At 27.9% G+C, this 14,922-nt stretch overlaps 1 protein-coding gene across 1 annotated transcript; it reads right to left on the bottom strand.

Annotated features, from left to right (window-relative positions):
* Positions 1-944: 944 nt before the first annotated feature.
* Positions 945-1,905, bottom strand: LOC111317513 (10 kDa chaperonin, mitochondrial-like). The gene is made up of 3 exons (XM_022919945.2): positions 1,538-1,905; positions 1,304-1,443; positions 945-1,214 (listed from the first exon to the last, which is right to left on the bottom strand). Exons 1-3 carry the CDS (start codon positions 1,640-1,642, stop codon positions 1,166-1,168), a joined length of 294 nt encoding a protein of 97 aa, XP_022775680.2. The 5' UTR covers positions 1,643-1,905; the 3' UTR covers positions 945-1,165.
* Between the last annotated feature and the right edge of the window lie 13,017 nt (positions 1,906-14,922).

Below are 14,922 nucleotides of genomic sequence, written 5' to 3'. Positions count from 1 at the left end.
TCACATAAAATTTTTTATAAATTATATCTATCTTTGAATTTTAATTAATTAATTTAAGTACAATTATTATAAATGATATATTCTTGATATCTCATATTTACCATAATGTTATGAATCTTTTTATTTAAAAAAAAGTGCTACTAGTATTTGAACACCAAGTTTTCATTGGATAAATAATGTATTAAATTCAAACATTTAAGATTATTTACTTTCTATGTACCTTTTTTTTATTTATAAAATATTACGAATAAAATAAAAATAAATTAAATTACAATCTATTTTTTTATATATAAAAATATCAAATTACAACATTGTAAAATTAAGTTCACACATTTTAATAATTTTATGTACAACCAATATTTTAACAATTCCACCATCATATTTATTCATATCTGCCGTGCACACATCTCGATCAAAAGTATTATTTTTTAATATATTTCACAATCAAAATTTTTATATTGAACAAATAGATAAGTATTTTTAATTAACTCAAATTTTGACATACATACCTACATGAATAGACTATGAAATACAATAACAGGGTTGAATGAGTATAATTCATACAAAAAGTTATAAAAAAAATATAAAGTAAATTAATTTAAATTCCTCGTATCATTTCTATTTTGTTAAATTAGAGTCTCAATCAGTTTGATTAGGAATGTGTGGCCGTATTTGTATCTGTCATTGGACTGTTGATTAGAAGAATTATGAGCAATTAAAATCGGCGGATGATTGGACAAATCATCCCAGTTCCATCCAATTAGCTGCTGGAATGAAATTGAAAGCAACTTCGCACCCATCCTTTCGCCAGCGATAAAGAACTTAATAATAATAATAATAATAATACTTTAATTGTTAAATCAATTCCTTAATCAACGTTGAAATCAAGTCAACATCCGGCAAATGATAACAAAGTCCTAATCAGTTCTCAAAACAAGCTGGCATGAAAAGGAAAACAAGCTGGCATGAAAAGGAGGAATGCTCTTACAATTCAATCAATGAAGCAAGCGGAGCTGCAAATGAAAGGAAAGAAAAGAAATTCCAATGGCATAATAATTCCAATTCCAATGATTAATCAGCTTCATCCAATTTAATTAAAACCCCCCCAAACCCTAACCTATCCCTGTCAACACTGAAAAAAAGCTCATCAGGAATTTGGAACCATTCACTCATGGAGAGTGCCCAAAATATCCTCATCTCTATACAAGTGAAACCTGCACATAGAAAACAGAACCCACCAAGAATCCCAAATTAAAAAACCGAGTTTGATTTATCCAAAAAAAAGAAAGCTTAATGAACATACTCCTTCTCGCCAAGCTTGAATTGGGTACCCCCAAACTCAGGCAAAAGAACGGTGTCACCTTCTTTAAAAGGAACTGGGATCGTTTTCCCTTCCTTTTCCCTTGCTCCTGGGCCCACGGCCACCACTCTCCCGGAGTTCAACTGTTTTTTCAATCAAATCAATCAGAACCGTTTAATCACAAAAAAAAAAAAAAAACTAAAAAAAGAGAAAGAAAAATTAAAGTGAAAAAATTACCCTGGTGGATTTCTCATGGAGGAGAATGCCAACGGTAGTTTTGGAAGGGGGAAGGATTTTCTCAACGAGAACACTGTTAAGGGTTGGAATCAAACGCTTTGCCATTTTATGGTTAATTTGAAATTCTTGGGGTTTTTCTCTGATGTAAGAGGAATAAAGAAAAGATGGAATTTGATTGTATTATAGGAGAAGGGAGAGGATGATGGATAGTTTTTATTGGCTGGGTTTAAAGATCTGGAGGATTATAGAAACTTCTGGGCGTTAGGGTTTTAGGGATTTTTTTTTAGGGTTTAAGAAAAGAGGAGGAGAATGGATCGCGTCGTGTACTCGACTCGTGTTTTTTTTTGGTTTTTGTTTTTGTGGTATCTGGTCCATAGCCCAACCTGTTGTCCGATTTAACGAACCGGAAAGCCCAAGTTTACTGTTAGAAAAGTGAAGTCAGTTAATGTTCCATTCCATGTAAAATCGACTTTCTACTGTGCCTCGATATCAAAGCGGCAAAGCCCATAACCACGATCACAAAAAGAACTCCTAAATTGGTAAATGCTAATTTTTAAGTCTCATGTCACGGGCTACTCAACAATACATGCATACGTGTGTGTACGTGTATATATATATATATATATATGGAAATTAAAAAGAGAGGCATGCATTATTATAAAGTACATTAAAAATAACTAAACAACTAATAGAATAAAATAAATATAGTTTGTTGTTCATAATTAATAATTGAAAATTTTAAACTTCATAAATAAATTTAAAAATTATTGTATTATACATTCTTTTATTATATTAGAATTTGTTTTCATAGGCGTTACACTTGAATATTAATTATTTTATCAAATTTTAAACATATAATTATATATTTTGTTACACAAATAAAATTAATAAAATTTATATATTGAACAACTATGTACATTTTTATCAGTTTAAAAATTTTCTACATCCCTATCTTTATATATATTAATAATAATTATTATTATTAATTATACATTTTAGATATAATATATATAGATATCGATTTTTAAAAATTTTTTTTAACATAGCCTAGAAGGCTATGTAATAACTCTCCAACCCATCAGTAAAATAAAAAAAAACATTTTCAATGGTGTATGAGATATCTATATTATATAATATCTGAAGGCACTATTTCGTTTGAGGTTTAAATTTTATTTTATTTTATTATTGTTTATTTATTTTTTTAGTTAGAAAAAAGAGAATTATAATTGGTTAATAGATTGATCGGTGATGAGATTGAGTTGAACTAGTATCATTAGTTGATAATTCAATTTGAATGGAAAGGATTTTTATTTAGTTTCAATAAAATGAAAAGATAAACATGATTTAAAGATTTTAATCACAAGTGAAACTCTGTTCGAGTGAGGGAACTATATTATAAAAAGACATGTAATCATCAACACAAAAAAAAATACAACAATATTAAGAGCAAATGGATAACAATTATAGAATCAAAAGGAAAAAAAATACATAGAGAGAAAAAAAAAATACAACAACTCAAACTGGAAATCAAGGAAAAAAACAAACTAGTGCATAAAAGGTTTAAGTTTGGAGATATTGTGGCTCTTGGATTTTTTTTTTTTTTTTTTGGGAAAAAGATAGATTGATTTTGCTTGAAGAGGATTTTTGAAAAGAAAAGCTAGTAGTGGTTTGGAAGAAATTTGGTATTTTTGGGGAGTTGATTCAATTTAATTTGTGATGAACTAGTTGATTTGGGGTGTTTTCGCAAGTTTTTTGAAAATCTATAAAATCTACAAAATTTCTAAATTTCGTTGGTTTTGCAATTTTCGATGGGTATTCTAACAAAAAAATCCAAAGTGAAATCCCAAAAACTGGTTGAGATTCAGCCAGTATTCTTCATATTCCATAGAGAGAGCCAAAAAAATGAAAAAGAGAGAGAGAGAAGAGAGGCAAAAATTTGAAAGAAAAGAAAAAAATTAAGCTTTTATACTGAGGTGATATGACACCATTTTGAGCATTAGAAAGTGCAAGATCCACTTGTTTTCATTTAGTTGACCTGACCTGTGCCACTCTTGACCCACGTTTTTTATATTGATTTTCCTAAGTCGACGAATCTTGAGTTGCACTGTTTTCTTGAGCCGTTGAGCCAAGCTGCCCCTTTGTGCCTAGAGTCGTACTTTTTAAGTTACTGAACCAAACCACCTTTGTGGTAATTTTTTTATTTTATTCTTTTATTTGTTGGTTTGTTTATTTGTTTTGATTCATTTTATTTAGTTTTGAAATATTTAACATGATTAAATTTTTAAGAAAAATTAGAAAAAAGTTATTTTATAAAAATATATTATAAAAAATATAAAATCAATCTTTAATAAGATTTTGAGAATAAATAATAAATTCCAATGATGAAATTCTAAAAAATCAAGAATGGTTGATTTTTTAGAAATTTCTAGGTGAGAAATCTTTTTAAATTTGACCCAAATAGAAGAAAAATTTAGATAAAGTTTCAATAAAAAATTAATATTTGTTTTCAAATTATAAAAAATAAAAAAATTCATAAGCAAATTTGATAAAATTTTGGGTTTGAATTAACAATTATCTAAAGATGAGATTTTTAAAAATTTTAAATGGTAAATTTTTAAAAAAAATCTCTAGGTGAAGAATTTCTCAAAATTTAACTAAAATGGTAGAATGATTTAGATGAAATTTTGATAAAAATAATTGTATTATTTTTCAAATAAAAAAATTATAAATTAAACAAATTTAAAAATATAACTTAATATTTTCCTTTTTTAAAAATGATTAATGAATAGAGATCGAATTTTAGGAAAAATAATTCTATATTTAACCAAAATTGTGAAAAATTTAAAAATAAAACTTCTAAATTAAAAAAAAATTTCGAGAATGAAATTCTTAGTAATCGCAAATAGATGATTATCTAAGACATTTGTAAGTGAGAAAATATTTCTAATTTTGACCCAATGGTGAAAGAATTAGATATATTTTCAATAATAAAAAATTTAATAAAAAATGATTAAGTTTTTCGACAATGAAACCTCTTAAAAAAACAAATGGGATTCTTGAATCCTCTTAAAGTAAGAAAGTATTTTTAAAAATTTTACTAGATTGATAGAGAAATCTTAAAAGTTATTTTCAATTTTTTAAACAATAAGATAAAAAACCATTAGAACCAAGATGATCGTTAAGATATTTTTAAAATGAATGGCACCATTTTAAAATGGACATGTGGAGGGGTACTATAACCTTCCCTACATTGTTAACCAAAAGATAAACATGATCAAGGAAAGGTTACGAGCAGTTGCGGGAGTCAATCTCTATGGTTCCATAGATGCTGTTAGGTTTTGTTTAGTCCCAAACATTGTTATCCCTAAAAAATTTAAAGTTTCAGAGTTCGAGAAGTATGATGGTATAAAGTGTCTGATAATTCATGTTACCATATAGTATTGAAAAATGACTACCTATACTAGTGATGAAAAATTGTTGAAACATGTATTTCAAGATAACTTTATTGATTCTATAGCAATATGGTATGTCTAGCTTGATCGATCCCACATTAACTCTTGGAGAGAGCTAGCCCATGACTTCATTAATCAATACCACCATATAATAGATTTAATTTCTAATCACATTTTCTTACAGAATATAAAGAAGAAGGTGATCGAGTTTTTTAAAAAGTAAGTCCAAAGGTGAAAGAATGTAGTTGCCCAAGTTCAGTTGCCTTTGACTGAAAAAAAAAGGCTATGGTGCTATTTGTAAGTACTTTGAAATCTCTTTACTATGAAAAGATGATAAAAAATACAATAAAAAACTTCACTGATATGGTAATCTCAGGTGAAATTATTAAAAATGCTATTAAGAGTGGCAAGCTTCAAAAAAAAAAAAAAAAACCACCAACAAAAAGAAGGTTGTCTCAAAAGAAAAAAAATTAAAGCCTAAGCTATAAATTTTAATGGGCAACAATTTAGAAGCTATACTTCATATCTATCATCTATTCATCTTGTTTACTATCTTACAGTTAATAGTATTACACAGGCCTCTTACCAACCATATCCATAACCACCTTACCCACCAACCTACCAACCAGCCTTTCAAGTACCTGTATATAGGTCTAGTCCTATCACTACATTAGCTTAAAGGCCTAACAACCAAACGAGTGGTATGAGAAAATCTCAAAATGATAAAAAAAAAGGCTCACATTGATCATATCCCTATGACTTACACTGAATTATTTTTAAAATTAGTTAAAAATAATTTAGTGTTACCAGTCATTCTAAAACCATTGAAGTCACCTTATCCTAAATGATATGATACTAATGCCATATACGATTATCACAATAGGAACATGGGCCACTCTATATAACTTGCCTTGTTTTCAAGCACAAAATGCAAAATTTGATATGAAAAAACTTGGTGAGCTTTAACGAATCAGAGGACTAGATGTCAATAAAAACTTTTCCCTTGATCACACAGAGGCATGATTTTGAAAAGGATAAAGATATTAAGGCTAGTTGAAAGTTGCTTATCATTTTAAGATTTCTTATAGAGTAATGCTAGGATTTTTTTATGTAATAAAATTTCATTTTTTTATCATTTTAATAAAAAGAAAGTTGATGCATTTCATTTTCTCTTTCATCCAAGCCATTATTCTATGCTTTATTTTTTTTTCATATCTTTTTATTCTCATTCTCAAATTCTAAATGATGAATGTTTAGACAATGATAATAATAATGCTAGGATTTAAATTTGAAAACCCATTCATATTGATCTGTGAAAACTATTTAAGTAAAAGAAGTAAGTTACTAGCAGAAATAAAACAGATATGTCTCGAAAGCATGTGATCTTTTATAATAATCTATGAGTTTGTCTTTGTTTAATAAATGATCTTTAAAGAAAGTACTTATATTTTAGATGAGAAATAACCATATTTCGTTTGTCATTCATGAAATTATCTATTGCTACCCATTTTATGCCTATTATGATTTTTTTTACTAAAACCCCAAACCAAAGATCATCCTTCACACTAGAGGGTAAGTTTTGAGAAAAGACCTATTTAAAAAAAACAAAAATCAAAAGATTACAAAAGGTCTCAGAGAATGGGGAGTAAAAAAAAAAAAAGGAAAAGCAAATGCCACAAATGACCTGGGGTAAAATAATGAAAATCTTTTTATAAAGAATAAGATGAATGAGAAAAAATTAATGGAATGGGACAAAATGCCAAGTTGCATCACATGATAGAGAATTGAGCCTTTAGTTTTGAACATTTTAAACATAAGTTTTGAGCCTATTTTATCTATTTCTTTCATAATCCTTTATCATACCTTATAGAGTCCATTTTGATCAAATATAAATGCTTGAATTGAATGCTCATGTATTAAGGCATGCTTGTATTAGAGCAATGGAATCATGTTATATTCTTATGTTTTAGATATTGATGTGTGAGAGATATCAATAATAAATGAAGTAAAAAAAATAAAAAAATGACAAAAATAAAAAATACAAAAAATAAAAAAGAGAAAAATACAAAAAAAAGGAAAACTTAAATTAAAAACCCAAAAAGACAATTTGTGTAGAAAAATATTTGAACTGAAAGTTGGATGGACAACTAAATATATGAAAGATCAATATCATCTGAAGATCCTTTGAAGTTGAAGCAAAGATTGTTGAGCTCAAAATGATTTTGAAAATCAATGAAATGAGTTTTTGAAAAAGAATTCTAGACTAATGTTAAGAATTATTTGAATATTCATTGTGGTATCATTCAAATACCATCCCTAGTGATATGTTTTGAATTTGGTCCTTTGCCTATTTATTTTTGTACCAAACTCGTTATTGTATTAATTACTTTTCTTCTAATTCACATTGTACTCTTTTATTTTTACATCCTCAAAATAAATTGGAAAAATGTATGATTGCATTATATTTATCATGAATTGAAATGGTAATGGATGCTAATGTTCATAAAAGATTCTTGCATTTTTTTAAAAAAGAAATCACGAATGACAAGGGCAAAAAGAAAATAAAAAATATGGAAGAAACCTAAAAAATAAATTAAAAAGGCAAATGGAGTGATCAAATGATGAATATGGTGATGGATTGATCGATATAACCTATGAGTTGTGATCTGATAATGAAAATAATGTGGATCAATTGATAAAGTTTATTCTAAAATGGCTAGTGCTAAGATGCTAAAAAAAATATGAAATGATGGAGTCTTAAGAACTTTATTACCATCCTTAATTGGAATTTCATTAATTTTAGTGATATCTGCATTGCTTGTATTGCGTTTGCATTGTTGTTCGAACAATAGATGTATATAATTTGGTGAATATTTAAAACTTTGATTTGGTCATGCATTTGCATTATGTAGTGAACATTTGAATCATGGTTTAGAGTATGGCATTTGTATTATTGTAAGAATCTAAGTTGTTGCATTTGTATCATTAAAAAAATATTTGCGTTATTATTATGACTTTTTTTATATACAAAATGTTGACTTTGATGAAAGATTGAGAATTTTCATGATAAGAAATTTCGAACTTGTTGAGGAAAGGTTTTTAAGATAAGATTATGAATCTTCAAACAAAAAATGTTTTATGAGGAAAACATTTGGAATTTTAAAGGGGTGGATCTTTTTTAAGGAACATTTTTAATGTTGAGAAAGGTTTGTAAGACCTTTATGCATAATCTCTAAGAATTTTTAAATGAGAATATTTAAGTTTTAAATGAGAATATTGAATTTTTTTATGTGAATTTCTAAAGTTTTTGAATGAAAATTTTGAACTTTGGGTGTGGATTTCTAGAATTTTAGTATGTGAAATTCTAAAATTTATCAAATGTAAATCTTTGAACTCAAATTAGAATCTTGAAAATTTGTGTGAATCTTTAAAGTTTTTTTAATGAAAATCTTTAAAATTTTGGTTGTGAGTCCTTAAATTTTTGACGTGAATTCTAGAAGTTTTTTAAATAAGAATCTTTGAGTTTTAAATGAAAATCTTTAAAAATTTTAGATGTGAATTTCTAAAGTTTTTTGAATGAGAATTAATGGAATTTTAAATGTGAATCTTTGAAATTTAAGTGTGAATCTCTAGAATTTTTGAATGTCAGATAAAAGCCTTGTAATTGTGATGCAAATCCCTAAATTGAACTTTGAATGTGAATCTCTCAAATATAAATCTGAAAAATCTTGCAAATCTTAAAATCTTGCAAATATAAGATCTTGCAAATATGAGTTCTTATGAATATTTGTCTTACGAATTTGAAAATTCTTGTAAACCTGAAATCTTTGAGAATGAAATTTTTGTGAGCCCAAAATCCTTACAAATCAAATTCTTGCAATTCTGAAAATTCTTGCAAATTTGAAAATTCTTACGAAACTGAAAATTTTTATGAATCTAAAAGTCTTGCGAATCTTTGAACCTCGCTAATCCTTGAATTTTGAAATGATGATTCTTTGAGCTCAAATTGTTAATCTTTGAGTTTTAACTTGTATTACTAATTATCGGATTGTTAAATTCTTGAATATTTCAAATTGTGGATCTTTGAAGTTTCAAGATTTTGTAATTGTTGTTAAGCTACACCCAAACGCAATGGATATCTATATTTTTGTACAATTCTTATTTCACAAAAAATTCATAAAAAGGGGTAATGGTAGACACCCTATTTTGTTTGAGGTTTAAAATTTATTTTATTTTATTTATTGTTTATTTATCTTTTCAGAAAAAAAAATTGTAATTGGTTAGAAGATTGATCATTGATAAGGTTGAGTTGAACTATTATCATTAGTTGATTATTCAATTTGAATGGAAATGATTTTTATTCAATTTCAATGGAAATGATTTTTATTCAATTTCATTGGAAATGATTTTTATTCAATTTCAATATGGTGAAAAGACAAACAAGATTTGAAGATTTTAATCAAAAGTGAAATTCTATTCGAGTGAGGGAACTATATTATAAAAAGACATGCAATCATCAACATAAAAAAAAACACACGACAATATTAGAGCAAAATAGACAGCAACTATAGAATCAACAGTTAAAAAAATACATAGAGAGAAAAGATAAAAAAATACAACAACTCGAACAAAAAATCAAGGAAAAAAAATAGATTGGTACATAAAGGTTTAAGTTTGGAGATATTGTGGCTCCTGGAATTTTTTTTTTTTTTAGGAAAAGGGTAGATTGATTTTGTTTGAAGAGGGTTTTTGGAAAGAAAAGCTAGTTATGGTTTGGAAGAAATTTGGTTTCTTTAGGGAGTTAATTCAACGAAATTTGTAGTTAACTAGCTGATTTGGGGTGTTTTCGTAAGTTTTTTGAAAATTTTTCCAAATTTTAATGGCTTTTTGCAATTTTTGATAGGTATTTCAACGAAAAAATCTAGAAATTGAAAGAATTACTTAGTTTCCAGCGTGAAATCTCAGAAATCAATTGAGATTCATCCAGTGTTCTTCATATTTTAGAGAGTGAGCTAGAGCAAAAGAAAGAAAAGAGAGAGAGAGAGGATGGGTAAAAATTTGAAAGAAAAGGAAAATTTTAGGATTTTATACTATGGACCCTGTTTTAAACACTAAAAAAAAGTAGGATCTAGGTATTTTCAATTGGCTAACTTGACTGGTGCCATTCATGATCTACATTTTTTATATTGGTTTTCCTAAGCCGACTGAGTCTTAAGTTGTTTTCCTAAGCCATTGAGCCAAGTTACCCCTTAGTGCCTGGAGTCATACCTTTTGAGCTACTGAGCCAAGCCACTTTCGTGGTAATTTTTTATTTTATTCTTTTTTTGGTTGTTTGTTTTTTGTTTTTGAATCATTTTTTTTTTCAAAATATTTGGCATGATTAAATTTTCAGGAAAAATTAGAAAAAAGTTATTTTAGAAAAATATAAGTTTAAAAAATATAAAATAAATCTTTAATAAGATTTTGAGAATAAAAAATAAATTCCAATGATGAAATTCTAAAAAATAAAGAATGATTGATTTTTTTTAGAAATTTTTAGGTGAGAAATCTTTCTGAATTTGACCCAAATGGAGAAAAAATTTAGATAAAATTTCAATAAAAATAATTAATATTTATTTTTAAATTATAAAAACATAAAAAATACATAAGAAAATTTAATAAAAATTTGACGTCAAATTAACAATTACCCAAAGATGAGATTCTTAAAAATTTCAAATGATAAGTTTTCTTAAAGAAATTTCTAGGTAAGAAATTTCTCTAAATTTAACCAAAATGGTGGAATGATTTAGACAAAATTTCAATAAAAGTAATTTAATTCTTTCCTAAATAAAAAAATGTAAATTAAAAAATTTTTAAAATATAACTTAATATTTTCCTTTTTTAAAAGCGATGAATAAATAGAGATTGAATTTTAAGAAAAATATTTTTAAATTTAACTCAAATGATGAAAAATTTAGAAATAAAACTTGTAAATTAAAAAACAAATTTCAAAGATGAAATTCTTAGTGGTCGCAAATGGATGATTATTTAAAACATTTGTAGGTGAGAAAATATTTCTAATTATGGCACAAATAGTGAGAAAATTATATATATATTTGTAATAACAAAAAATTTAATAAAAACATGATTAAGTTTTTCGACGGTTGAGCCTCTTTAAGAAAATAAACGAAAATTTTGAATACTCTTAAGGTGATAAAGTATTTTTAAGAATTTTATCAGATTGATGGAGAAATCTTAAAAGTTATTTTCAATATTTTAAACATTAAGATAAAAGACTATTAGAATCAAGAAGATTGTTATGATATTTTAAAATTGAATGGCACTATTTTAGGATGGCATATGGGGGTATTATAACATTTGCTACATGTAATCGAACTTTAGAAGGTTAGAATTTATATTTTAAGGAACCTTAGCTAGGCTCAAAATTTTCTTAAAATGATAGGTTAACCACAAAAAAAAAAAATAGTGACGACTCCTTAAAGTCAGATTTAACGATAGCTCTACGGATCTATACGTTATAATAATATCATTCCAATTTGTGAATTCCATCCTATAGGTTGAGGAGCTACAGTATAAATTAAATAAATACTCATCAATTAATTAATTTTTTATTCATACTTTAACTCATAATTTTAATTTTAATTTCTGTATAGATAAATTAATAAAAGGGTGTTGCTTTTTCAGATCATATGATACCAGCTAAAGAAAGCATCACTGTATGCAACATAATCCATTGGCTTCCAACTTAGAAGTTTAAACATTGCCTCATGTGGTTTGGTTCCCTGGGTTACGTATACTCTATGCCTTTCTATCTGGATTCTGGAATAAATTGTCTATCACGTCCACTAAAAATATTTCTATACCTATCTTTTGATGCTTCATCCAAGACTATAATATAGTATAAGATAATAATGTATGTAGACACAGCAAGAATAATGGTGATTTATTATATTTATATATGATATGGCTAGGGTAGGAGCAAAATTATTGGCTAAGTTAGAGGTCCATCCCATACCTTTATCACATCAGGGCTGCTGTATGTTCATTATGCGGTTGCAGAAAATATTTCTTTTAAAAAATATTTTAGTTATACAGTAGTATGATTATTTGCTAATAATTTTGTGATCAATCGATAGAAAAATTTTGTAATCTTTTGCTCATGAAACGAGAGTATCTAGTTTTTTTTTTTGGCAATATATAGAAAGATAAGAGTATCAATTTTTTGGCCTAGATAAGAGTATCAAGTTTAATCACCTATATAATTTGAAATAAAATTGTGTAAATATGCAAAGTTTATATATATCCATCCAAAGCAAGCCACCTTTACATCATAACCTGTTCTGAATTTTATAATATAATTTCAATATAATATTCCTTCTTGTCCCATAGATTTATGGGCACTTGACCTCTCCTGTGAGTACAGTTTGATTTTCTATTTTTCTAATTTCTTCCGAAGAAAAGAAATATGCATTGCAAATATCCAATGCATGTAGACTATATATAGATGAAGTGGACAGGCACCGACAGATTCACCTTAACCAGATTGACATTATTAACGAAGTTTTCTTTGATATAAAGAGAAAATTTCAGACCACGTATCATGGCACCGACTCGTTCGAACTCAAGCAAAGCCATGTTTGAACCTGATCTCTCCCACCAGTAGTTTGTTTTTTATACAAGAAAAAAGGTCTCTCGATCGGTTATAATCCAATTACTTTTTCAAGTATGGTTCACATTGCTAGGGCCACGTGTTCATTTCAATATTCCATCACCAACACTAGCATCACTTTGCCTTGGCCATCCAAATTGCGGATGGGCTGTTGCCTGTCTGTGGTTCAAAATGTTTCCAATAAAAAGAAAACTGCACATTTGCTTCAGCCTTCAGGACCATCACAAGAATGTGTTTGCAGTACCCTGTTAGTGTTATCTAGAAAAGAAAAAAAATGTGGTGGCGCCTAACTTTTGTCACGTTAACGTTCGCTTTACAAAATTCTCTTTCAAGAATCAGTACTCCTTCATGGGGCGGGGAAGTTACATCCAGGAACTAACATTTCTGACATTACTTTTCTTTAGAAGAAAACCGGAGAACCATAGACTTTGAATGTTAAATCATGGATCATAGCAACAAGTCAGTCATAATTAGACGAGGTAGCTAACTAGAATTCAACCTTCGTCTAAATCGATTTTCAGTCCACAATTTTGCCACCCCAAAGAAATAAAAGGAAAAAGACTTCAACGGTTCTACCTATTAAATATGAGGTGCTGATATATTGATCGAACAGTGAATCTCTTTGGCAGTCATACTGCAACTAAGCCAACATCCAATTAAAGGTATCCGTATTACAGTGATTTCTCTTACCAACAAGCAATGCTTTTTCGCTTGCAGTACTAGTAATTTGTATTATATCAGTCAGTCAACCAAGTTTCGTGGGGGGCAGTCATTAACAATTGTTTCTCAACTTTATTTCCTGCCTGTGCTGCCCTAGCTAATTTTGCTTCATGTAGTGCGTACATGCCATAATATTATCAAGCATTGACAAATCTAATTACAACCTTTTAAACAGCTTTAACCATCATAAATCTTAGACATTTGTATCTGTTTTTGCTTTGGGTAAGGCAAAAAATGGTGCTTTTAGGATGCCGCAGATCAGTTTTCCAGTTACGTATTCATCTGTTTTTCTACTTTCTGAGCTCAATCCTTTTCCAGTTTTCCATATCAAGCCTAAATTATGCTTAAAGTTTGAGTTTGGCACGGGTAATTTTCAAAGTAGGAGTTCTTTTTTTCTTGTCTAACAAATAAAATATATGACAATTTTAAAGACGGTAGAATGAAACGAATAAAAAATAATATAAAAAATACGATATAAAATTTTAGCATAAAGTTTATATAAATTTAATAAAAGTAAAAGAATATATTTTTTATTTGACATGTGTATATGAATTGTGATAAAAAATTTTCATATTTTATATGTATTTGATAAAATATATATATAAATACACGAGATTTTAGGTTAAAAAAAGGCAATTTATAAGGTAATCTTTGATTTTTTATCTAAGCCCTTGAGATTCTTTGAAGGGTTTGCTTGATAGGAAATTCTTGTCCCAAATGGAAAGTCGCTGTAGTGCTTCTATTTTTTTTTAAAGATCCCTGCACTTTGTTCATGATGAGTTTAGAGTAGGTCCGTCCTGAGATACCAAGGATCTGTTTAAAGTGGTCTGGAGTCTGGTCCTGGTTTCATCTTTCAAGTATTCATCATCGTAGATGCTGGAGTGGAGAAGACGGTAGAGAGGGAGAGCGATAAAGGATTCCCTATTAGTGCGCCTTTTCTCGCAATGCCTGAATTCTATCCAATTGTTGACTTCCAACTTTACTTGAAAAGGCACTTGTTACATCGATTTACACTCTCTGCTTCCTTTAAATTAGCTTCTTTTACTCAAAAATACAAGTTGGGCTGAATATTTTTTTCCATTTGAAAGGGAATTTCAACTTTGCTTTTAAAATGAAAGAAGTATTCACGAATCATAGAATCAAATGCTAAATACATCAGATTTGTAAATGTTGAAACCGAACTTTTAGGGACTAAAGGCTATTTATGTTTCAAATTTGAGCTTTCGGAAAAGAAAGGTTGATAGAGAAGTCTAATACTAGTGAATCTTTTCAATAGACAAAAAAAAAAAAAAAAAGGCATTGGAGTTTAGAATGATTGCAATTTGACGTCACTGTTTGAAAGAAAATTACTTTAACAACATTACTTTTTACACAATAAACGTTGAAGAAAAACAGATTCATATTTTTACTCTTAAATCTTAATGGTATGACATCAATCAGCTTTTTGGTAGTTTTTTCTTTAGTGGAAAGAGAAGAAGAAAAGTCATTTTGCGCAAAAGCCAGAACCTTTCTCATAGTTTATATAGCACTTTACAGGCCGTCAG

The sequence above is a fragment of the Durio zibethinus genome, chromosome 2 (genome assembly GCF_047325235.1).
Source record: "Durio zibethinus cultivar Kanyao isolate XHJ-2024 chromosome 2, ASM4732523v1, whole genome shotgun sequence".
NCBI classification, from domain to species: Eukaryota; Viridiplantae; Streptophyta; class Magnoliopsida; order Malvales; family Malvaceae; genus Durio; species Durio zibethinus.
This window is presented reverse-complemented; position numbering and strand designations above follow the sequence as displayed.